Source organism: Cervus elaphus, chromosome 14 (assembly GCF_910594005.1).
Source record: "Cervus elaphus chromosome 14, mCerEla1.1, whole genome shotgun sequence".
In the NCBI taxonomy this organism is placed as follows: Eukaryota; Metazoa; Chordata; class Mammalia; order Artiodactyla; family Cervidae; genus Cervus; species Cervus elaphus.
The window spans coordinates 42,817,767-42,842,537 of NC_057828.1; the positions used below are offsets into that span (position 1 = coordinate 42,817,767).

Below are 24,771 nucleotides of genomic sequence, written 5' to 3' on the forward strand. Positions count from 1 at the left end.
ATAGATACTTATACAAATACTGTAACAGCATATATATACTATGTATATAATACTATAATATACAATGTGTCTGTATATACTATACACATACTTTAATAACTGTATATACAGACTTATATACACACTAAAATAACAAATATATATCCAGTACTATATTGTTTAGGGATTGTGGAAGGCAAAGAGATCCCAGTGAAGCAGATACTTGAACTCGTTTTAAAGACTGGTTTTTTGACCTCACTAAATGATTTTGAAGAAATACTTTAAGAATATTTTTTTAATTGAAGCATAGTTGATTTACAGCTTTGTGTTAATTCTTTATGTATAGAAAAGTGATTATATATCCTTTTCCATATTCTTTTCCATTACGGTTCATTACAGGGTATTGAATACAGTTTCCTTTATACAGTAGGACCTTGTTGTTTACCTATCTATCTATCTATCTATATATTTATTTCAGTTTGTATCCACTAATCCCAAACTACTAATTTATTCCTCCCCTTCTTTCCCCTTTGGGAACTGTAAGTTTGTTTTCTATGTCTGTGAGTCTATTTGTCTGGTAAATAAGTCCATTTGTATCATACTTTAGATTCCCCATATAAGTGAGATAGTTGGTATGTGTCTCTTTCTGACTTACTTCATTTAGTAGGATAATCTCTAGGTCCATATATGGTTCTGCAAATAGCATTATTTCTTTTTTATGGATGAGTAGTAGTCCATTGTATTTATATACCACATCTTCTTTATTCTTTCATCTGTTGATGGAAGTTTAAGTTGTTTTCATATTTTGGCCATTGTAAATATTGCTGCAGTGAACATTTGGTGCATGTAGCTTTTCAAATTAGTTTTTCCCAGTTATATGCTCAGGAGAGGGATTGCTGGGTCATATGGCAACCCTAGCTTTTTAAGGAACCTCCATACTGGTTTTCAGAGTGGCTATACCAATTTACATTCCCAAGAACAGCATAGAAGGGTTCTCTTTTCTCTACACCCTCTCCAACATGTTATTTGTAGACTTTTTAAAGATGGCCATTTTGACTGGTGTGAGGTGATACCTCATTGTAGTTTTGATTTGCATTTCTCTAATAGTTAGTGATTCTGAGCACGTTTTCATGTGCTTGTTAGCCGTACAAATGTCTTCTTTGGAAAAATGCCTATTTAGGTCTTCTGCCCACTTTATGACTTTTTTTTAATTGTTATTGAGTTGTATGAGCTGTGTGTATATTTTGGAAATTAAGCCCTTGTCATTCACATGGTTTGCAAACATTTTCTCCCAGACCATAGTTTGCCTTTTCATTTTGTTTATGGCTTCCTTTGCTACGCAAATCTTATAAGTTTGACTAGGTCCCATTTATTTAATTTTGCTTTTATTTCTATTTCCTTGGAAGATTGATCCAAGAAAACATTGCTATGATTTACATCAGAGAATGTTCTATCTTCTCTTCTAGGAGTTTTATAGTGTCATGTCTTATACTTAAGTCTTAAAGCCATTTTGAGCTTATTTTTGTGTATGGTGTGAGGGTGTGTTCCAACTTCATTGGTTTACATGTAGCTGTCCAGCTTTCCCAACACCACTTCCCAACCCATAAGTGTATGGGTTTATTTCTGAGCTCTCTTCTGTTTTATTGATCTATATGTCAGTTTTTGTGCCAATACCATGATGTTTTGATTACTGTAGTTTTGAAGTATTGTCTGAAGTCTGGGATGGTTATGCCTCCAGCTTTGTTCTTTTTCTTCAGGATTGCTTTGGCAATTCTGGGTCTTTTATGTGTTGTTCACTCAGTTGTGTCCGACCTGCAACCCCATGGACTGTAGCCCACCAGGCTCCTCTGTCCATGGGGTTCTCCAGGCAAGAATACTCGAGTGGATTGCCATTCCCTTCTTCAGAGGATCTTCCTGATCCGGGGATTGAACCTGGGTCTCCTGCATTGCAGGCAGATTCTTTGCCATCTGAGTCACCAGGGAATATCAGGGAAGGGTCTTTTACGGTTCCATGTAAATTTTAGATTATTTGTTCTGGTTCTGTGAAAAATGTCATGGGTAATTTGATAGGGATCACATTAAATCTGTAGGTTGTTTGACTAGTATTAATTCTTTCAATCCAAGAATATGGGATAGCTTTCCATTTCTTTGAGTCATCTTTAATTATCAGTGTTTTATAGTTCTCAGTGTATATGTCTTTTACCTCCTTGGTCAGGTTTATTCCTAGATTTTTAAATATAATTTTAAAAGGGATTTGTTTTACTTTCCCTGATATCTCATTGTTACTTTAAAGAAATGCAAAGATTTCTGCGTGCTAATCTTATGACCTGTTATCTTGCTGAATTTGTTATTTTTAGTTCTATACTTTTTGTGCAGAGCCTTTAGTGTTTTCCATATACAGTATCTTATTATCTGCATGTAATAACAATTTTACCTCTTCCCTTCTAATTTGCATACATTTCTTGTCTGAGTGCTGTGGTTAGGACTTCCAATATTATGTTTACTAGAAGAACATCCTTCTCTTAGTTGAGCATCCTTCTCTTGCTCCAGATTTTAGCTGGAAAGCTTGAAACACTTTGTTATTTAAACTGCCAAAATTTCAAGACACATTTGATTATATTAATGATAACAATTCTGTCCATTTATTGCTAAACAAAACTGTTTAATATACTGACACAGTTGTTTCAGTTCGCACCAAAATCATCTTTACAACCCTGTCTTCCTGTTCAAGATCCCTATTTTATTACTATTGCTTCTTTGTCTGAGCTCCTCCCCACCTGATGCCGCTGCCGCTTACAGACCACTCCTCACCTAGGCTATCTCGGTAGCCTTGTAGGTGGTCTTGCTCTGCCTCTCAACCCATCCTTCACTATGGTACCTGAGCTACCATCTCTGAAAAGGTCCCATCAAGCCATAAACTTCTAAAATAAAAAACAAAAAGCCTGTAAATAGTAAAGCAAAGATTCCTTGAGCTAACACTATAGCTATTTGGGATTTTATTCCCTTTGTGTTCCGTGTCAGTTCCCATCTCATATCTCCATCTATCACCTTCACTGAGCAGGGGCTCAAACACGCTCTCTTCCACACACCATGCCTTTACTTACACTTCATCTCTGCTTAGAGACCTTCTACCCTTTAATCATATGAGAATTCAAAAATTTCCCCCTTCTCTCATTTGGCTAGAATGTGTTTTCCCTTATGCTTATTCATAGCACTTGTTTCATTGTATTGGATGATCTAGTGGGGAAAAAAAACTTGACTAGGATTTGGATAATCTAGATTCTAATTCCTGAATATCTTCTTAACTTCACTGTGTCTCAGTTTCCCCATTTGTAAATGACAGGGCGTTGATTATCTTTGTATAAGATACCTTTTAGCTCTATAGCTCCTCAGAATTATAGATTTGTGATTTGAATCCATCTATCCCTTATTAGGTGTAGTTTCTTAAATCACAATGTCTTATAAATCTTCACATTGATTGTAGCACCTGACTGCATTTTGTACCTAAAAAAACCTTGACGTATATTAGTGGAATAAATGAGTGAATTAGTGAATGAATAATTAGATGTTTATATAATACAAATTGAGTCATTATTATGTTAGTAATTTAAATAAGATGTATTTAAATAAAGTATACTCTCCATTTGACTATGTTTATAGAGAAGATCTAAGATCACAGGCTTGTCTAACTCAATCAAACTATGAGCCATGTCATGTAGAGCCACCCAAGATGGATGGGTCATGGTGGAGAATTCTGACAAAATGTGGTCCACTGGAGAAGGGAATGACAAACCACTTCAGTATTCTTGCCTTGAGAACCCCATGAAGAATATGAAAAGGCAAAAAGATAGGACACTGAAAGATGAACTCCCCAAGTTGGTAGGTGCCCAATATCCCTGGGAGGGATGAAAGAAAGAATGAAGAGACAGAGCCAAAGCAAAGACAACACCCAGTTGTGGGTGTGACTGGTGATGGAAGTATAGTCCAATACTACAAAGAGCAATATTGCATAGGAACCTGGATTGTTAGGTCCATGAATCAAGGCCATTTGGAAGTAGTCAAACATGAGACGGCAAGAGTGAACATTGACATTTTATGAACAGCGAACTAAAATGGACTGGAATGGGTGAATTTAACACAGATGACTATTATATATACTACTATGGGCAAGAATCCCTTAGGAAATGGACTAGCCATGATAGTCAACAAAAGAGTCCAAAATGCAGTACTTGGATGCAATCTCAAAAATGACAAAATGATCTCTGTTCATTTTCAAGGCAAACCATTCAATATCACAGAAATCCAAGTCTACAATCTGACCAGTAATGCTGGAGAAGCTGAAGTTGAATGGTTCTATGAAGACCTACAAGACCTTCTAGAACTAATACACACAAAAAAAGTGTCCTTTTCATTATAGGGGACTGGAATGCAAAAGTAGGAAGTCAAGAGATACCTGAGTAACAGGCAAGTTTGGCCTTGAAGTACAGAATGAAGCAGGGCAAAGGCTAATGGAGTTTTGTCAAGAGAATGCACTGGTCATAGCAAACACCCTCTTCCAACAACACAAGAGAAGACTCTACACATGGACTTCACCATATGGTCAACAGCAAAATCAGATTGATATTTTTTGCAGCCAAAGATGGAGAAGCTCTATACAGTCAGCAAAAACAAGACCAGGAGCTGACTATGGCTCAGATCATGAACTCCTTATTGCAAAATTCAGACTTAAATTGATGGAAATAGGGGAAATCACTAGGCCATTCAGGTAGGAACAAAATCAAATCCCTTACAATTATACAGTGGCAGTGACAAATAGATTCAAGGGATTAGATCTGATAGAGTGCCTGATGAACTATGGACAGAGGTTCATGACATTATACAGGAGGCAGTGATAAAGACCATCTCCAAGAAAAGAAATGCAAAGAGGCAAATGTTTGTCTGAGGAGGCCTTACAAATAGCAGAGAAAAGAAGAGAAGCAAAAGGCAAAGGAGAAAAGGAAAGATATACCCATTTGAATGCAAAGTTCCAAAGAATAGCAAGGAGAGATAAGAAAGCCTTCCTCAGTGATCAATGCAAAGAAATAGAGGAAAACAATAGAATGGGAAAGACTAGAGATCTCTTCAAGAAAATTAGAGATACCAAGGGAACATTTCATGCAAAGATGAGCACAATAAAGGACAGAAATGGTATGGACCTAACAGAAGCAGAAGATATTAAGAAGAGATGGCAAGAATACACAGAAGAACCATACAAAAAAGATCTTCATGGCCCAGGTAACCACGATGGTGTGATCACTCATCTAGAGCCAGATATCCTGAAATGCAGAGTCAAGTGGGCCTTAGGAAGCATCACTACAAAAAAAGTTAGTGAAATGATGAATTCCAGTTGAACTATTTCAAATCCTAAAAGATGCTGCTGTGAAAGTGCTGCACTCGATATGCCAGCAAATCTGGAAAACGCAGCAGTGGCACAGGACTGGAAAAGGTCAGTTTTCATTCCAATCCCAAAGAAAGGCAATGCCAAAGAATGCTCAAACTACTGCACAACTGCACTCATCTCACACACTAGAAAAGTAATGCTCAAAATTCTCCAAGCCAGGCTTCAACAGTATATGAACCATGGACTTCCAGATGTTCAAACTGGATTTAGAAAAGACAGAGGAAACAGAAGTCAAATTGCCACCATCCGGTGGATCATCAAAAAAGCAAGAGAGTTTCAGAAAAACACCTACTTCTGCTTTATTGACTATGCAAAATCCTGTGACTGTGTGGATCACAACAAACTGTGGAAAATTCTGAAAGAGATGGGAATACCAGACCACCTTACCTGCCTCCTGAGAAACCTATATGCAGGTCAGGAAGCAACAGTTAGAACTGGACATGGAACAACAGACTGGTTCCAAATAGGAAAAGGAGCACATCAAGGCTGTATATTGTCACCCTGCTTATTTAACTTATATGCAGAGTACATCATGAGAAACACTGGGCTGGAAGAAGCACAAGCTGGAATCAAGATCGCCGGGAGAAATATCAATAACCTGTGATAGGCAGATGACACCACACTTATGGCAGAAAGTGAAGAAGAACTAAAGAGCCTCTTGATAAAAGTGAAAGAGGAGAGTGAAAAAGTTGGCTTAAAACCCAATATTCAGAAAACTAAGATCATGGCATCCAGTTCCATCACTTCATGGCAAATAGATGGGGAAACAGTTGCAGACTTTTTTTTGGGAGGGTGGGGCTCCAAAGTCACTGCAGATGGTGACTGCAGCCATGAAATTAAAAGACACTTACTCCTTGGAAGAAAAGTTATGACCAACCTAGACAGCATATTAAAAAGCAGAGACATTACTTTGCCAACAAAGGTCCGTTTAATCAAAGCTATGGTTTTTCCAGTAGTCATGTATGGATGTGAGAGTTGGACTATAAAGAAAGCTGAGTGCCAAAGAATTGATGCTTTTGAAATCTGTGGTGTTGGAGAAGACTCTTGAAAGTCCCTTGGACTGCAAGGAATTCCAACCAGTATTTCTTAAAGGAAATCAGTCCTGAAGATTCATTGGAAGGTCTGATGTTGAAGTTGCAACTCCAATACTTTTGCCACATGATGCAAACTGACTCATTTAAAAAGACCCTGATACTGAGAAAGATTTAAGGTGGGAGGAGAAGGGGACAACAGAGGATGAGATGGTTGGATTGCAATGCCAACTGAACGGACATGAGTTTGAGTAAACCCCAGGTCTTGGGATGGACAGGGAGGCCTGGCATGCTGCAGTTCATGGGGTCGCAAAGAGTCAGACACGACTGAACGGCTGAACTGAAGAGTCGTTTTTGGAGAAGATATAAATTACTTTTTCTAATACATATATTTAATAAAAGCCAAAGCACAAGCTTACCTTTAAGAATGTGGTGAACACAATGAGGTACCATTACACACCAGTCAGGATCGTTGTTATCCAAAAGTCTACAAGCAATAAATGCTGGAGAGGGTGTGGAGAAAAGGGAACCCTCTTACACTGTTGGTGGGAATGCAAACTAGTACAACCACTATGGAGAACAGTGTAGAGATTTCTTAAAAAAACTGGAAATAGACCTGCCATATGACCCAGCAATACCACTGCTGGGCATACACACCGAGGAAACCAGATCTGAAAGAGACACGTGCACCCCAATGTTAATTGCAGCACTGTTTATAATAGCCAGGACATGGAAGCAACCTAGATGTCCATCAGCAGATGAATGGATAAGGAAGCTGTGGTACATATACACCATGGAATATTAGTCAGCCATTAAAAAGAATTCATTTGAATCAGTTCTAATGAGATGGATGAAACTGGAGCCCATTATACAGAGTGAAGTAAGCCAGAAAGATAAAGACCAATAAAGCATACTAACGCATATATATGGAATTTAGAAAGATGGTAATGATAACCCTATATGCAAAACAGAAAAAGAGACACAGATGTACAGAACAGACTTTTGGACTCTGTGGGAGAAGGCGAGGGTGGGATGTTTCGAGAGAACAGCATCGAAACATGTATATTATCAAGAGTGAAACAGATCACCAGCCCAGGTTGGATGCATGAGACAAGTGCTCGGGCCTGGTGCACTGGGAAGACCCAGAGGGATCAGGTGGAGAGGGAGGTGGGAAGGGGGATCGGGATGGGGAATACATGTAAATCCATGGCTGATTCATGTCAATGTATGACAAAAACCACTACAATATTGTAAACTAATTAGCCTCCAACTAATAAAAATAAATGGAAAAAAATAAAAGAGAAACAAATACAAAAAAAAAAAAATGTGGTGAAAGCATTATGATGGTAAAGGAAGCCAGTGTGCTCTAGGATATTGTTTCTTAGGGAAATAGGATAATGAAATGACTTTCATGATAGTGATATGTGATAGTAGCCAACATTCATGGAGCACTTGTTATATATGTACTTAGAATTTTGCATGGCTTATTTTACTTAAGTTTTTAAAAATGGAGAAGAATGGATATTAGTCTATTTTGAGAGGTTGTTTGCAACATATGTATCTTTTATCTTGCTAATCATTCTAACCAAGAGCTATGTACCATCTTTTTTGTTCATTCATTTCAATATCTGTTGAGCTCTTTTAATGTTCCAAGAACAGTTTTAGGTGCTAGGTGCTGGAGATATAGCACGGAATGAATAAAATGCTTTTATCTTAGGGAGATAAAAAGGAGAGGAAAGAGAATAAGATAGATGTTAGATAAACAGGTTAAAATTTTAGGAATAAATCTAGCTTTTAAAATCAATGGCAGCCACCCTTCTAGTATCACTATGTATCACGAACATTTCATATATTAACTAATATTGTAAACGTAAATTTATTTTTGATTCAGCAAATATTAAACTCCAACTATATATGATACATTGGATAAATGACAGTAAACAAACAAGAAACTGAGTCTCAGAAAGGACAGTAATTTGTCCAAGATCCAAGTAATCGGTAAATGGCAAAACTGGGATTTTGAAAAACATATGTGAAGCTAGTGAAATAATCTTGGTCCACAGACAAGCGCCATAGCAGAAAAGAAGTCAGATTCTCTTTGAAAGTAAAGATTCTTTTTGAAGGTAAAGATTCATTTTGGTAAACTTGAATTTGAGATATTATACCCACAATGTGAAACTGTCAAGTAGACAAGTGAATTTACAAGTCTGAAATAAAGGAGAACAACTTGTGCTAGAGATAAATATTTGAAGGCTGACAGCATACAGGTAGATAATAATATTGATTGTGGCAAAGCTCATATCTATAGATTGCCAGCATTCAATTAGCAAAGTTGTCACTAGGTTATAAAAAGTGACGATCTTGACCTTTTCTCAGATTCAGAGGATAGAAGTTCAGGTGATTTTGTGATGAGACATGGATTATGGTAAGCCTCATGGACAACAAACTTAGGGTTTTTTTTTTTGGTTTTACTTTTTAAATTGTATTTGTTTAGAAGCTTTGACTGTCTTTAAATATTTGGAGAAACATTCAGCTGAGATGCAAAGTTGTATGTCATAAAGCAGTGGTTCTTAAATGATAATGTACATAAGAAAAACCTACGGATCAAAGCTAGTTAAAAATTTGATTCCTAGGGCTCATTCCTAGAAACACTTATTCAGTGGAATATGAATGGGGACAAGGGATTTTTTTAAGCTTACTGGATAAATCTGATGTAAAGTTTATAGACCTCACTTTGAAAAATTCTGCTACTGCTCACTGAACAAATTGTTTTGTCTTAGTATTGTAAAGATAGCTGCTCTTGGTGCATCTGCCCAGCAATCATTAAACCAAATAGGAGTTTTTTCAGTTCTGGTGATGTAAGACAGGTAGCTTATTGACCCTTTACCCTTAGTGCAAGTTAATTAACAAGGTTCTTTTCTTTTCCTTAATTACTTTAACAATGTTCCTAAGAACAGGTTGATAGCGAAGGACAGCATTTAAGAATAGTAGGTGATGAAATGGGAGACAGTAAATAAAGGGAACCTAAAGGCTTTGCCCACTGGAGTCTGTCATCCAAAGTACACACGATAATGCTAAATTCACACCAACATTCAAATTTGTGATTCATTTGTTCATTCAGCAGACAGTAAGAACTATGGCCCAGGCACCATGGCGGACCATGGACTCTAGTCACTGGATTCCTCTCAGAGACCAGCCCATTGGATAAGAGGGACAGTCCAAAAGCAGGTAGGGAAGATTTCCATTCTAAGACACAAACTCACCAGTACACCACAGTCCGACTCTGTGTTGAGGCCCCGTGTGAACAACATCTCTGTTCCACCACCACCCACCACCCCCTGCGCACGGTGGCGGTTGTTCAGTTGCTAAGCCATGTCCGATATCCCTGGACAATACCAAAGCTGGGTAGAAACAATAACCCTGGATGCTGAAATCTGAGATTTCCACGTGCAACTGAAGCAATGAGAAGGCTGGTTTAATCTAACGGGCCCTGTTTGTTGAATTTTCATTTTTCTATTGTCCGATACTTCCTGAATTCCTTGAAGCAGGTCCCATAAACCCTCAAGCCTGCTTCTCCAAGCAATGTAATGGGATTCACTAATACTACTGTATTTCAGAGTAATAGCTCATCCAAAGTGTGTTGAACTCCTTATAGTTGTTAACTGCTAACAGAAATCAGATTAAGGTAAAATGAATGGAAGGGAGTCTGCATTTTACTATCTTGAGCATTTGTTTTAGATCTGTAGATAGAGCCTGCTTAGAGCCCAGCACTGTTTTTTGTTTGTTTTTTCTAAAAAGGTTGAACTATTTCCATCATGTTTCTCTAATTTTTCTTGACTATCAAGAAATTTTAAAATGTTTTATGTTCATTTCTAACAGTTTTCTTAAGTCTAACTTCTCTGAACAGTGATTTTCCTCATCATGTGCCTTTTTATTCAGTTTTTATTGCTCTTTGTGATGATGTTTGGGACCTTTTTGTACTTCTGTGTTTTACTAAAGGTCTCCTAGATCCCTTTTAGACACACAAGAGTATAACTGGATGGTAATATGATTGGTACTTGAATATCAAACTGAGACAATTGTCACTGCAAATATGCAGAATTTATAAAAAGAATGAAGGTAAGCTCCGTGTGCCACTCCTCTTAGACACTTTAGGCAGATCAAGGATGTAAATGATGTCAGAGTCAGGAGGAGAGATTATGATAAAATTTATAAAGAGGGAGTGATAAAAATAGCTATCATCGAAAGACCACAGATAACAAACGTTGGCAAGGATGTGGAGAAAAAGAACCTTCCTACACTGTTGGTGGGAATGTAATTGGTGCAGCCACTATGGTGAACAGTATGGGGTTCCTCAAAAACCTAAACATAGAACTATAGTATGATCCAGCAATCCCTCTCCTAGGTATACATCCAAAGAATCAAAAACACTAACTTGGAGTACATGTATCATTTCAATGTTCATAGCAGCATTATTAACAACAGCCAAGCCATGGAAGTGACTCAAATGTCCATCAATGGATAAATGGATAAAGCTGTGGGTTATATAAAATGAAATATTACTCAGATGTCAAAAAGAATTAAATAATGCCATTTGAAATAACATAGACCATGATCCTTAGTGAAATAAGTCAGAAAGACAAATACTGTATGTTATCATTTATATATAAAATCTAAAAAAAGCAAATGAATAAACAGGAATAGACTTGCAAATATGGAGAACAAACTAGTGGTTACCAGTAAGAAGAGGGAAGGAAGGGCAAGACAGAAGTACCAGATTAACAGTACAAATTACTATGTAAAAAATAAATAAGCTACCAGGATACACTGTACAGCACAGGGGATTTAGCCAATATAATATCTTTCAGTGGACTATAATCTATAAAAATTTTGAGTCACTATCTTGTTCACCTGAAAGTAATACAGTAAATCAAACTATCTCAAGTAGAAAACTTAAAAAAAAATAAGTGTTTCATATGGGCAACAATATCTTTGATGTATACTTATATTCTTTAGACCACAAACACTAGCCTGATAACCCACAGATATGTCAGTTATAGTCTACTTACCAACATATACTTTATTATCGGTATAAAATTTAAACAACTATTTGAAGAAACAAGGAAACAGAGTATACATTGAAAAGCAAGCCTGAAATTACAACACTAGGGAAATTTAAAGGTCATCTGTTGGCAGCTTTTGGTTGCAACTGTGGAGACCTCTGCTTGCCCTGAGAAATAACTAATGGGTGGGGCTCTTGCTAAGCAGTATGACAATTTCACTTTATCCCTTGCCTACCCTGATTGTTCCAAGAATAAGTCAGGAACCGAGAGGCTTTATTGAGAAGGAGAGTTTTATAAGCAATGGTGTGCTGTTGAATAGCCTTTCCAAAAAGAAAAGCCCTGATTGCCAATTCCCATGGTATAAATAGTCCCACCATAGCCAATTTCAAAAATGACTATATTTCATAGCCAGAATGTGCAAGTTTTGAAAATATACCAATCAGTTCTTAAGAACAGGGATTCCCTACTGGCTCAGATGGTAAAGAGTCTGCCTGCAACGCGGGACATCTGAGTCAGATCCCTGGATCAGGAGGATCCCCTGGAGAAGGAAATGGCAGCCCACTCCAGTATTCTTGCCTGGAAAATCCCATGGACAGAGGAGCCTGGTGGGCTACAGTCCATAGGGTCACAAAGAGTTGGACATGACTGAACAACTTCTTTCTTATGAGCTAGTGCTGGCCCACTCCAGCACACTACTGCTTATAACTCAACAATGATTAACACCAGCAAGTTTCCATAAATATATGTCATATAACTTTAATTTCCTGAGAAAATATACAGATGCAAGAGGAACCAGGCATCCAAGTCTTTGGGCCAACAAGTACTCAACAGATTTCATTAAAAAAAAAAATACTAAGAAGCACCTTGGCCTCAGGCTTAGTTTGCTCCTAAGCAGACAATACAAATATTTTTAAATTAGCTTTATATGGTGATATTATTAACATACTGTAGCTTTTTACAAATATCCATAAATATCTTAAACTGGGTTATCATGTAATCATATTACATACCTTTCAACAAGAACCCGTAAGCAGCTAGTTAATTTTGTAGAGTCCAAAACTTTAGCAGACCATCACTGAGTTGAATGTTATTCATTATTTTTGGAACTTAATACATTTGACCAAGACAGGATTTACAAAGTGAGGAAGGGAGTTTGGTTGAAGTCAGTCCTGAACAACAGCCCATGCTCCCGATTCCAGGTAAGGAAAGGAAAAGAAGTGTTTGAGAAAGGAAGGCACTGGTGTAGCTTCCCTCTATCTGCCAAGGGAATATATACCCCTTGAAGATCTAATCTGCTAAACTTTATAGACATCCAACATGAGAGCAGAAACACCAACCCTAAAGCTAAAATAGTGTGATACAGTGGGAAGCCCAAGGCCCCTTGTTAATCATTCATTCTGTGGGGTGAAGCAAGTTACCTATGGTCCACCTGCCTCCATATTCTCAATGTTAAAATTGTGCCAAAATATCTGCCCCATTAACTTTCTAGAGTTGCCATGTGATATATGAAAGTACTTTGCAAACTGCCTAGCCAGCTAAAAATACAGAATCATGACATGAAAAAATACAGTACTGGTAATATCAATTTCTATAGTTAAATCTTATGGTTAGTACTGATTGCTCTTTCTTTACCATCAGCCATGTTTAGGCACATAGAAAAACAAGTTCTCATGAAGCCCTATGTAAAGGTTCAGAATGACCCTTTTGACCAGCTGTTTTTATAAAGCACCAAGCATCCTGAGTGTGATTAAATTAAGAAAAATTCCCGAATAAAGTGCATCCCATTCTAATGCCACCTGTGTCTCTGTCCCAATAGTTCTCCAAAGGTATCTCTGTCCCCTCATGCCATCAGATGTAAAGTGGGGTATTGCTGGCATAGCAGTGGCCACCCTCCAAGTCTGACTACTTTTTATTAGGAGGGTCTCAGAAGATAGGAATATGGGAAGAATGAAGTCAAGCAATCCACAGTCCAAGAATATGAGAACAAGGGCAGGCTACTGCCCTGGATCTTTTCTGCACACAAGACAAGACTTCATTTTTCTACCCAGAGATTCAAGGGTTAGACAAAGACACTTCGAGAAGATTCTGTCCTCTAGCCACCCATATTCATTTCATGAACTAATAAAACTGTCTTTGCTGATCTAACATCTAGGGTTACCAAATGTCTTTTGTCCTTCTTCTGAGTCTCATTCAGATAGGCATGAGAAAAGAAAATTCACATGCAAGGAGTTCTGTTTCTGTTGATTTGTATACTCAGATGAACTGTAGAGACTGAAAATCTTCCTTGTCCAGCCTATGCACTGATGTCTCTGCAAGTGCTGAAGAAGACGAGGAGACTGAATCAAGTCTCTAGGAGATGAATTGGGAATTTGCAAGTAGAAAGATCCCCCAGTATGTCTTATTTTTCAGAATCTGATGCTCAGCATTGAATATCAAGTCTATTACATCTCCAGCGTGGAATTCGTAAGCCCCTCCTACATTCTGGATCGTAGAGTTGTTGGTTAGAGCTTGTATGGGGTCTTCATTCTTACGCAGCTGCACCTCAAAAGGAGCTCGTCCCTTGTAGGCTGTATTGGGAGCCACTTGGCCATAAATTAAATATAAACCATTCTGAAGTATCTTCAGCCTCCAGTCAGCTGTCTTATTCACACAAGAAGGCTCAGGAGAGGGCATTTGCCATTTTGAAGGTAATGGTCCTACAAGATATTTATAAGGGCGGCGGTGGGGTGGTGGGGGGAAGTGGGGTGGGTGGGAGAAAAAATAGCAAAGCATAGTTATTTAATTATTTCATCATTCGTGATTATAGTTCTTTTCTATTTATAGGAAAGGTCTATACTAGTTCTCTCCAAACCCACTCCCTATCTTTGAAGAAATTGCCTAAGTTTCTCTCTTGCTTGGAGGGCTCTAAGAAAATAAGTTTGAAATAGGGAAATGGGTTAAGTTTTAGGTGGCACTGTATCACTTGTCAATCAATATTTGTGAAGTAAAAAGAAGAAGAAAGGAATGACACACTAGGATGGTGATGACCAGAGTTGGCAGTCCAGGAATGCATATTCATGTTTTTCTGTATCAATACTATATACTATGTATCACTTTATCAATGAGGCCTGCTTATCAATCTGTTTAAAATAGTGCTCTCCTGTCACTCTATCTTGTTTTAGTTTTCTTCATAGAAGTTGTCACCATCTAGCCTATTATAAATTAAGTTGTTCATGTATTATCAGTCTTATACCTACTTGAGTATAACATATTTGAGGACAAAGGAAAAGTGAGGTTGCTCAGTCATGTCCAACTCTTTGTGACCCCATGGACTGTAGCCTACCAGGTTCCTCCATCCCATGGGATTTTCCAGGCAAGAGTACTGGAGTGGGTTGCCATTTCCTTCTCCAGAGGATCTTCCCCACCAGGGATTGAACCCAGGTCTCCTGCAATGTAGGCAGATGCTTTACCGCCTGAGCCACCAGGGAAATCAAATACTCCTTTATTTTGTCCATAGCTGTATCTTCAGCACCAAAAGGAGTTCCTACTACCCAGTATATGCTGAATTAGGTGTATTGTGTCTAAATAATGGCGCTTCAGCTTATGGGTATGTGTCATTCAAGATTCACTTGAGATACCATTATCCAAATCCTCACCAAATAGCTACTGGTAAATTAATGAGTTAATACATGGAAATTATTTGACTGTTTAAATAGAAGTATCCCTAGGTTATTGCTATCACGGGGGATGTGAAAAGGATCAAGACTTCGGTATTTATGGAATTTACATATTTTCCTAATGTTCATTGTTTTTACACAAAGATGTAATTTCAGAATCCCAGAATGTGCAATACTTATCTGGTGTGTTCTCTAACGTTCTATAATTTTTGTAATGGGGGCAAAGCCTTTGTCAAATAATTAGAAAGAAACCTTGATTAAAAATATACTAAAAGAGATAACACATTGACTTAAATTCTTCTTTATGTATAAATAACTGATATAAGGCTTGAAGGAGAATGAAGGAGAGATCATTAAAGCAGAAAGCAAAGTCTCCCTGTTTCTCTACTAAATCCAGAGCCCAGTAATTTTCTTCCTGCTTGACCATGTAATAGGTAATAGGCAAGTCACCAGGAAGAAGTATCACTGGTTTTCATATTTAAATCTGTGATGGGGGTCCTCAACTTTAAATTTGAGTTTCTCAACTTTTACCACAACAAGAGGGTATTTCAAACATAACATGAGGAGTTTCACTCCATTTACTAGAAAAACAACAAATCAAGAAGGCAGAGACAAGTAAAATGAGATTCCCTATCCTCACAAGTCAAGGAAGCCTGGCTGCGCTGTGCAGTAAAACAGGAATTAAAGTTGACTCTGGAAGTGGTCTGCTCTCAGCGGAAAATGGGTGTTTGATCTTAAACCAGTAAACAACCCCAAATGTATTCATTTTTAATTTTGTATCTATACTAAAAAACTACCCAAAGGCTCAACTGTAAACTTTACTGTGTCTTCTAAGCAAGTACCAGGTCACTATAAAGGAAAGTGACTCAGGACCTAAGAGGAGAGGTAAAAGGAGCAGAGAAGGGACCACTCCCCTCTCATTTCTCATCTTTACACTTGGAAACAAAAATTGCACCCTACACTCACTCTAGTGGACACTAGCAATATGGGAAATGTGAGAAGGTCTCTGAGTCTGTCCCAGGGAAAAGTCGTAGAAATCTGAAACTTGTGCTTATTAAAACAATTAAAAACAGTGAAGCCTCAGCTCCTAGACAACTACAATACATGATTAGCAGTTAAAAACAGTAGCTGTAGGATAACTAAAATAGAATGCATCCTTTCTTAGCACTGGAGCTTGCCTTTTGCAGCAAATAGTAAGAAAAGTAAAAAGGAGGCCTATAAGACAGTTCAGTACAGTCAGTCACTCAGTCGTATCTGACTCTATGCAACCCCATGGACTGCAGCACGCGAGGCCTCCCTGTCCATCACCAGCTCCCAGAATTTACTCAAACTCATGTCCATTGAGTCAGTGATGCCATCCAACCATCTCATCCTCTGTGAGACAGGTTACTCATTACTCACCAAACTTCGCTACACAGGGTCCCTGGGCAGTCTGTAGGGGAAGAAGAAGAATTGGTCAGGATGGTGACAGTGTCACAGTTTTCTTGATTATTTAGAGGCTCAGATTCCTGAAGCAGACTTCTCTGCCCTAACCACATTAAAAAAATAAAAAATCCCTCCCTCCACCCTGTTTTGGATCTCTCTGCTTTCCTTTACAGATGAGTGGCTCCTTCCTCTACCTTTCATTACACAGCTAGGTCTTCACTACACAGCTTGGGTCTTCTAGGAAGAAGTTAACTCCTTCTACCCACCTAATCTCCACCTACAGGACAACTATTTGATCTTGGATGCTCCTCCTCTTGGGCTATAGAAATTTTCTATATGTCTCTGCACCCCAGTGACTGCATAAGATGATCCACTGGCATGTGAGAAGAAACTAACAATTCTCATTTATATTTATTTTAAATAAAAAATTAAGCTATAGAAATATTAATGTTTCAGAGTGATAATCATGCATCGCAATAGTAACTGAGATAACCCTGAGAAGATCTGTTTCAAAATCTTGCAACACAAATTACATGCCACAGGAAGCTATCAGTGTGGTTGATTTTATAAATACAGATATTTTAATACTAAAGGCTTTAAGATACTTAGTAGTAAGATAAGGTATATCCACAAACATTGGTGGGGGGGAGGCATGGTTCATTGGTTTCCTTGCAGCAAACTGCTTAAGAGACTTTTGAACTTAAACAGGATGCCAATTTTTTTATAGGATTTCTCTGGCTGCTATGCTAGGAATACACTAAAGAGTGGCAAGAGAAAAAGCAGTGAGACAAGGTAAGAGATCAGTGTAAGCATCCAGGCAAGAAAGCATGGTGCCTCTGACCAAGGTACTAGCTGTGCAGATAGTGGTAAGTGATTGGAAATTGAGTGAACAGGAGTTCCTGACATGGACATGGATGAGAAAACGAGACAAAGATGACACCAAAATCTGGGCCTGAGCAATTAGAAAGATAACACTGTTAATGACTGAAATGAGCAAGATTTAAGAGGAGTAAATTGGGGGAAAAGAATCATGAGTTCATTTTTTGGACATGTCAGGTTTGTGATGAGTATTAGATACCCAGGTAGGAGTGTCAAGAAGTTAATTGGATCTATAAGGATGGAATTTAAGGAGTTCTTAAAAAAAAACACATTAATTTAGGAGTCTTCAGCTTCTGCATGGTGAGTTAAGATATGAGTCTATATAAGAGCATCAAATCAGTGATTATAGATAGGAAAGAGTATTGGGATATTGCAGTGTGTAGGGGTCAGGGAATAAGAAAGAACCCACAAAGGAGACTCAGAAGGAAAGGCCACCTTGGTAAGGATTTTAATTATGAATCATGGAATTTAAGTTGTCTAAAGAAGGGAAAAAATGATGAATGGAGTGAGGGACTATTAAGTTATTTAAAAAGGAACTTTGCACTATTGAATGATGGACTTAAAATTTAGTGTCATAACATGGTACGCATACTCAAAGATGCAGTCTTCCATTTTGATCTATATTTCTTCATGAGGTGATTTTTCAGTTATGACAGTCAAGACCATAAATCAAGGTAAATTAACTTAGACTATAACTTTCAATTTCTTGTATTAAAAAGTGTTAAACTAAGATTAAGAAAATAAAAGAAACATTTATCAAATTACTATAATACTATTTCAATTGTTTTAGAAATGTTTATATTATATAATTGCCTATTATACAAGTACAATATTTTGGTAAAAGCAAAACAGTTTTGCACTGTGAATAAATCACATTAAGCATATTTCTTGGTTTATCCTTATAAATTTATATTGTGTATCTTTTTAATATACAAAATATTAGAACCTGTATAAGACTTAGCAGTTAGCATACATATTGGGATTGTAGTCAATAACATTTTGTTGATAGAGTTTCTTAGAAGACATGCTGAAATATCATTTTGTTTAACCCATGTGATAGGAACTCCCTTAACTTCAATTTTCGCATTTATAAAATGGGGAAAATAGTAGTACCTAGTCCATTTAGGTTGTTTATGGGTTTAAATGAGTTAAGTCTCATAAAGGATTTTGCCCAGATATTCTGTCTTGTCCTGCTTATTAAGTATTAGTGTTTTGATAATGATGTTGATTATAATGAAGAATGAAACAAAACTTTATGTACCTATACATTATACTAGCATTATAAGCAAGAGAAACTAATGTCATCTATGATCATTGCTTCTTAAGAAGTTTACCACCTTTCTAGAAAGACACATATCAACACATGAAGCAATTGAGTAACAATCTAAATATAAAATCATGCCCAAAAATGTGCCATTGATAACATCTGTGTTGTCTACTCTCATGTATAAAGAGTGTGCGAAGAAACCTAAGGCCACACACAATTTAATTGCCAGAGACAGAAATCTTGGATACTGCATTGTGGGCTGCTGTAATGTCCATTTAGAACTACAGAAACCACCATTGTGATGTCATTATTGTCACAAGTGAAAATCTGTCTAATCACTAAAATCCTCTATTTGGCAGTCAGACACACTCTTTGGTTGAGGCAGTAGAATAGATAAGCAAGGAATATCCATTTTGTTAAGTCTTTATCTTCACTGTAAAGTCATTAATGATATAAATATGAATCACTACTATCTACTAAATGCCTATTATGGGTCAGGATTGTACTGTCTCTTAATTCTTACTACAACTGTATGAGATAACATGTTCATTTGCAGAAGAGGAAATGAGAAGTAGGAGGATTATGTAACTAGCTCAAGGTCACGCAGCTGAAAAAAGGCCAGGCTGAGATCCAAACAGCCTATCTGAGTCAAAAGTCTCACCCCTACCGCTCCAGAGCAGTTTGTATTTCTAATCCTGGTGATGTTTGGAAGGAGTAAATATCCACTTATAAAGCAGTATATGAGTCCTGTTTAGTTAATTCATTTTTGCTTAGAAGGATCATTGGCTCTTGTAACCCCATTTTGATTTAAGCTCAGATTTATGTAATTGGGTTAATAAGTAAACTTAATAACTATTTCTCCAAACCAACTCTAATCAAATCATCATTTGGAAATAGAATCAACTCTGCTTTTAAGTACACACAAAACTTCCCCTTTTGAAAGTATCCTTTGTTTCACTGAAGCAGGGGACTCTCCTGAACATTTGGTTTGTTGTTTTTTTGTGGGTTTTTTTTTGCTGTGAAGGTATTTTTTATTTTTTTAAATTAATTTATTTATTTTAATTGGAGGCTAATTACTTGACAATATTGTAGTGGTTTTTGCCATACATTGACATGAATCAGCCATGGGTGTACTTGTGTTTCCCATCCTGAACCCCCCCTCCCACCTCCCACCCCATGCCATCCCTAAGGGTCATCCCAGTGCACTAGCCCTGAGCACCCTGTCTCATGAATCGAACCTGGACTGGTGAACATTTGGTTTCTTAAGAGATAATTTCTGTGAAGTTATTTTCATGTTGGGGGGGAACCATCTCCTTGGGCTCATAACTGATTCTTTCAGTGAGATGTCTTCTGAAAGAAAGGGAAGAAAGAAAAAAAGAATCCTCCCATGGAAATTTCTGTTGGTCTAAAAAGATCTGAGTCTTCCTGTCTAACACTTTTTGAATTAGTGCCTAAAGAGGCTGGAAAGTGGGATTTTGTATACAATAACCAGAGTGGAGACTAAAACAACGTAAACTTCAAGGTCATGGAGCATTATAAGGAGGTGGAAGTGGCTACCTCATAATGACTCATCACCCACAGTCATTCGGTCTTCTTTTCCAAAAATACTAATCTGTGGCCAATAGGGAAAGAGAAGTGCAGGAAAGTGGAATATGGGAGCTAATATTGTACCATCAGCCAGTCATTGGCTTTTCCCATGGGAACAAAGCCTCCATGGCACCCTGTCAGGACAATATCCTGAAAACTTTTCAAAATTCCCCAAATTTGGAACAAACTCTGGGCTGTTGATTTAGAGGCAGAACCTTTCATTGGGTAGCTGCAAGTTGTCTAGGCGAGGGAATCCCAGAAATAAGAGCTCAGACACAGGGAATCCATCAAGTTCAACATTGGCAAGAGGTGTCCTAAATGCCTCTGGGGGTATGAGACCTCTTCCTTCCCTTTGCAAGAGCAGCTGTGTGCCTCTGAGAAAGGCACTTCTCTTCTCTCCCAGGCACTGAGTCCCCAGTCACATGCAGGAACTGATGACAAAGGAAACCTACCCTATGTTTTTCAATGTCATCAGGCTAATAGGATGTGCAGTGGTTTTGAGAAGGAAAAGGCACTTCCAAATTTAACTTGTTGCTATTCTCACCCTTCCCTTTCTTCAGAAATTGAAACAAAGAATTCCTAACAATTTTTTTTTTCTTCCTGCTCAGAGCTTCACTGTCCAGAGAGTTCAGAGGTCTGCTTGGAACATTCCTTGAAACAGTGGGGGATGTGGTCACAAATTCCTCTCTCGTACACCACTGTGTACAGTTATAAAATACAAACTAATGGGCTACTGTATAAAAACTTGGCCAAAGCTCTGCTTGCCCTAGGTTAACATCAGCATCTTCTCTGTACTGTTTCCTCCTGTGTCTTTTCTCAATTGTTTTCTTTTTTTTTCCATTTATTTTTATTAGTTGGAGGCTAATTACTTTACAATATTGTAGTGGTTTTTGCCATACATTGACATGAATCAGGCATGGATTTACATGTGTTCCCCATCCTGATCCCCCCTCCCGCCTCCCTCTCCATCCCATCCCTCTGGGTCTTCCCAGTGCACCAGCCCTGAGCACTTGTCTCATGTATCCAACCTGGGCAGGTGATCTGTTTCACCCTTGATAGTATACTTATTTCAATGCTGTTCTCTCAGAACATCCCACACTCGCCTTCTCCCATAGAGTCCCAAAGTCTGTTCTGTACATCTGTGTCTCTTTTTCTCTCAATTGCTTTCAAATATCTTTAGTGGTAGAACCATGTCTTTGAAATCTTAACTGGTCAACCTGTCCCTTAGAAAAATTTTTCTGCAGTCACTGGTTTCAGATGTACCCAGGAATTGGCTAAATCCTAAATTAAATAAGGCATTTATTTTCTTTCTGATCAGCACTGTGTAAACAACAGTCAGAAAAAACTTCTACTAAGAATCTAATGAATCTCCATTCCCTTCACTAGACCCAAAATTTGGAGTGGAGCTCAGTGGGAAATTCCTGATAAGCATCAGGGGCTTCCCAAAAAAGAAAGGACTTCCTCCTCCCTCCATGAAGACTTCCCTGATCAATGTAGACCTAAGTCATTGCCCCCCTCTTGACTCCCTTTATGTTCCATACCACCCTTAGATAAATTATTAATCACTGTATTTTATAGCTAGAAGGCACATGATGATGAACAAATCCATTTCCCTACCACCATTTTTCAGATGAAGAAACTGAGAACCAGAAAGATTAGATGTCTTTCAAATGCATACAGCTAGTTATTGAGAGACCTAAACCCAGAATTCGCATCTTCTTACTCCCAGTTCAGTGCATTTCTGAAAGATAGACTGTACTATCTATTACTTACCTTACATGTCTCTTTCTTCAAAGCTCTAACAATATTGAGTGACAATGCTAACAACTAGACTTCACAAAAGAAAAGAGGAGTACAATAAATTGTAACCTTAGATTCTGCTGTCTCCTTACCTTGAGTGGAAGAAAAGTAAAGATTAGTGCACTGAAGGAGCAAAGTAATAGCAAAACAATGACTGTCGAGTAGAGGAGCCACTGCTTCCAGGACGGTCTCTGTGCTCCTTGAGGACTTGAGTGGCCTACAGGCATATTCTCCATGTGGCTCAAACTCATTCTCTGCAGGAATGAGAGCTGTGGAAAGCAGAAATTCACAAGTGATGAGCCCATGGTGCAGCGAGTCAGTTTTGTAGAATAGTATGCTAATTAGTAGTGGGTGTAAGAGGCGGGGTTTTCCTCCTGATGCGGTGTGTTGGAAAATGATACTTCCAGGCTAAGTGCTGACTCTCACTTGGCACTAGGCCCAATGCACAGGGCTAAAAGCCAATACAAACACAGAGGATTAAAAGAAGAAAACGAGGGAAGTTAAAAGGGGAAAATATTATTTCCTAAAGCAAGAACAACTACGGAACTGGGCAGTATTACAAATTATTTCCAGATAATTACTTTTTGAAAGGAAAAAATAAAGTTCAAGGTTAAGCCCTATTATACTCCAAATGTATATGTGTGAGGCAGTAGATTAGGGAGGCTGGGATGCATGGTTTGGAAAAAATAGTTTCATGGATTTCTAGAGCATAAAATGTGTTCATTCAAAGATAATCTCTAGAAAACACCAAGTGTATTCCTAGAATTTAATTTTTAAAATGTCAATACCTCAAGCTTAATTCTTTTATACCTCACCATTTTGAAACAAAATTCAATGCTGGCATGAAATAGAAATCAAATTATCATAAAAAGATATTTTCTCGCACCCTATCCTCCAGTCTGAGCTTACACTCTATTCCAAAAACCTGAAGCTTTCATCCTGGAATCAAAAATACTGATTTATTGCAAAATTGAGGAAGTCTCCTGGTTCTCTGTACTCAGTCTTTCCATCTATTAAATGGGATACCTGCCTTCTCCCCTCACCTCCCCCCTCACACACACATAAAGTCAGAATTATGACATAACGTCATAAAGAACAAGCATTTTTAAACCAGACAGACCTGAGAGAGGAAGCTCTTATCTGCTCAGTGGCCATCAGCATATTCTTCATTTCCTTCATGGTAAAATGGAGAAAATTTCCACTTCATAAGGTTTTTTTGAGAATGAAAGAGATGTAAAAGTTTTGGCTAAGAAGTGTTCCATAAGTTCTTCTCTCTTCACCCTTCTGAGAGATGTTGTCAAGACTGAATCAAGTATGAAATCCTAGAAAAGAATGATTTTTAAAATATTTACCATAGGGTGTAATTCATCTGATATTCTTTCAAATAAAAGTAGGTAAAAAATATTTTGAAGAAAAAATTTCTAAGAATCAAAGTTTTGTTTTGTTTTGTTTTGAATTAGGGGAAAAGCCTATTGAACATCCTCATTTCTGAAAGAGGATGCTAAGGATAAGAGAACTTGAGGACTTCCCTGGCGGTACAGTGGATAAGGGAGAAGGAAATGACAACCCACTCCAGTATTCTTGCTTGGAAAATCACATGAATGGAGGAGCCTAGCAGCCTACAGCCCACGGAGTTGCAAAGAGAAGGACACGACTCAGCGACTAACACATACAGTGGATAAGAACCCACCTGCCAGTGCAGGGTACATGGGTTTAATCCCTGGTCTGGGAAGATTCCACATGCTGCAGAGTGGCTAAAGCCTCTGTGCTGTGGCTACTGTGCTCCACACCGTACAGCCTGGGAGCAGCAACTACTGAAGCCTGCGTGCCCAGAGCCCAGCTCCACAACAAGAGAAACCACTGCAATGAGAAAACTGTGTACCACAAAGAGTAGCCCCTGGTCGCCACAACTAAAGAAAGCCTGCGTTTAGCAACAAAGACCCAGCACAACCAAAAACTAAATAAATTTAAAAAGAAAAAAAAACTTTGAGAGATGTATCACACCATTAATGACTGGGTGCCAGTGGAGTGGGGACCTGGGCCTAGAGATAACTGTCTTGTAACCCTTTTTTTTAGTACCACACTAATTCCAGCAATATTTCCCACTGAGTTATCAAATTTAACTTGGCCCAGATATCTCTGAAGAAAAGAGTCACGGAGTCACATGGGAATAATTTTTCAATACTGCAATGTTTTGTGGCTCTGTCCTGGATGCTGTGATTCAGAGACGAATGATAAACTGACTCTAGAAGAAGTTGATGCAACTCTTCTCTTTATCATGTCTGAAAGGCATAAACATCGGCACAGAATTTAAAATCGACTACTGAAAAGGCAGACTATTTCCTTTCTGCTTCTCTGATTTGTTCCTCCTCCTGATTCCTCTCCAAATTTTAGTTGGAATTGCCTCTGCTTACTCAATTCAGTAAATATTTCCTTAAATGAGGAACTGTTTCAAATATAATCCTGCTCCTTCTGCCCTTAACCAAGATTAGGCTCTCAAATATCCTGACTATTTCAACCTTCTGAACATATCTTTAAAATATGACATGCTTATCTCAAGAAGAATATATTCCAAGCACTAGGAACTATGCTCAATACCTTGTAATAAACTATAATGGAAGAAAATGTAAAAACAATGGAATAT

The 24,771-nt window shown here is 38.0% G+C and overlaps 1 protein-coding gene across 6 annotated transcripts in view; it reads right to left on the minus strand.

Moving 5' to 3' along the window:
* Positions 1-12,588: 12,588 nt before the first annotated feature.
* TNFSF18 (TNF superfamily member 18) overlaps positions 12,589-24,771 on the minus strand; it is a 108,952-nt gene continuing 96,769 nt past the window's right edge. For 5 of the 6 annotated variants that reach the window (XM_043924132.1, XM_043924135.1, XM_043924134.1 and 2 more), the window contains 4 exons: positions 23,248-23,449; positions 22,220-22,396; positions 16,571-16,601; positions 12,589-14,209 (listed from right to left, as the gene is read on the minus strand). In XM_043924132.1, the coding sequence (XP_043780067.1) occupies positions 13,863-14,209; positions 16,571-16,601; positions 22,220-22,378 (537 nt within the window). In that variant the 5' untranslated portion in view covers positions 22,379-22,396; positions 23,248-23,449 and the 3' untranslated portion in view covers positions 12,589-13,862. Of the gene's footprint in view, positions 14,210-16,570; positions 16,602-22,219; positions 22,527-23,247; positions 23,450-24,771 lie in introns of those variants that run through there. The other variant, XM_043924131.1, reaches the window with a different exon arrangement.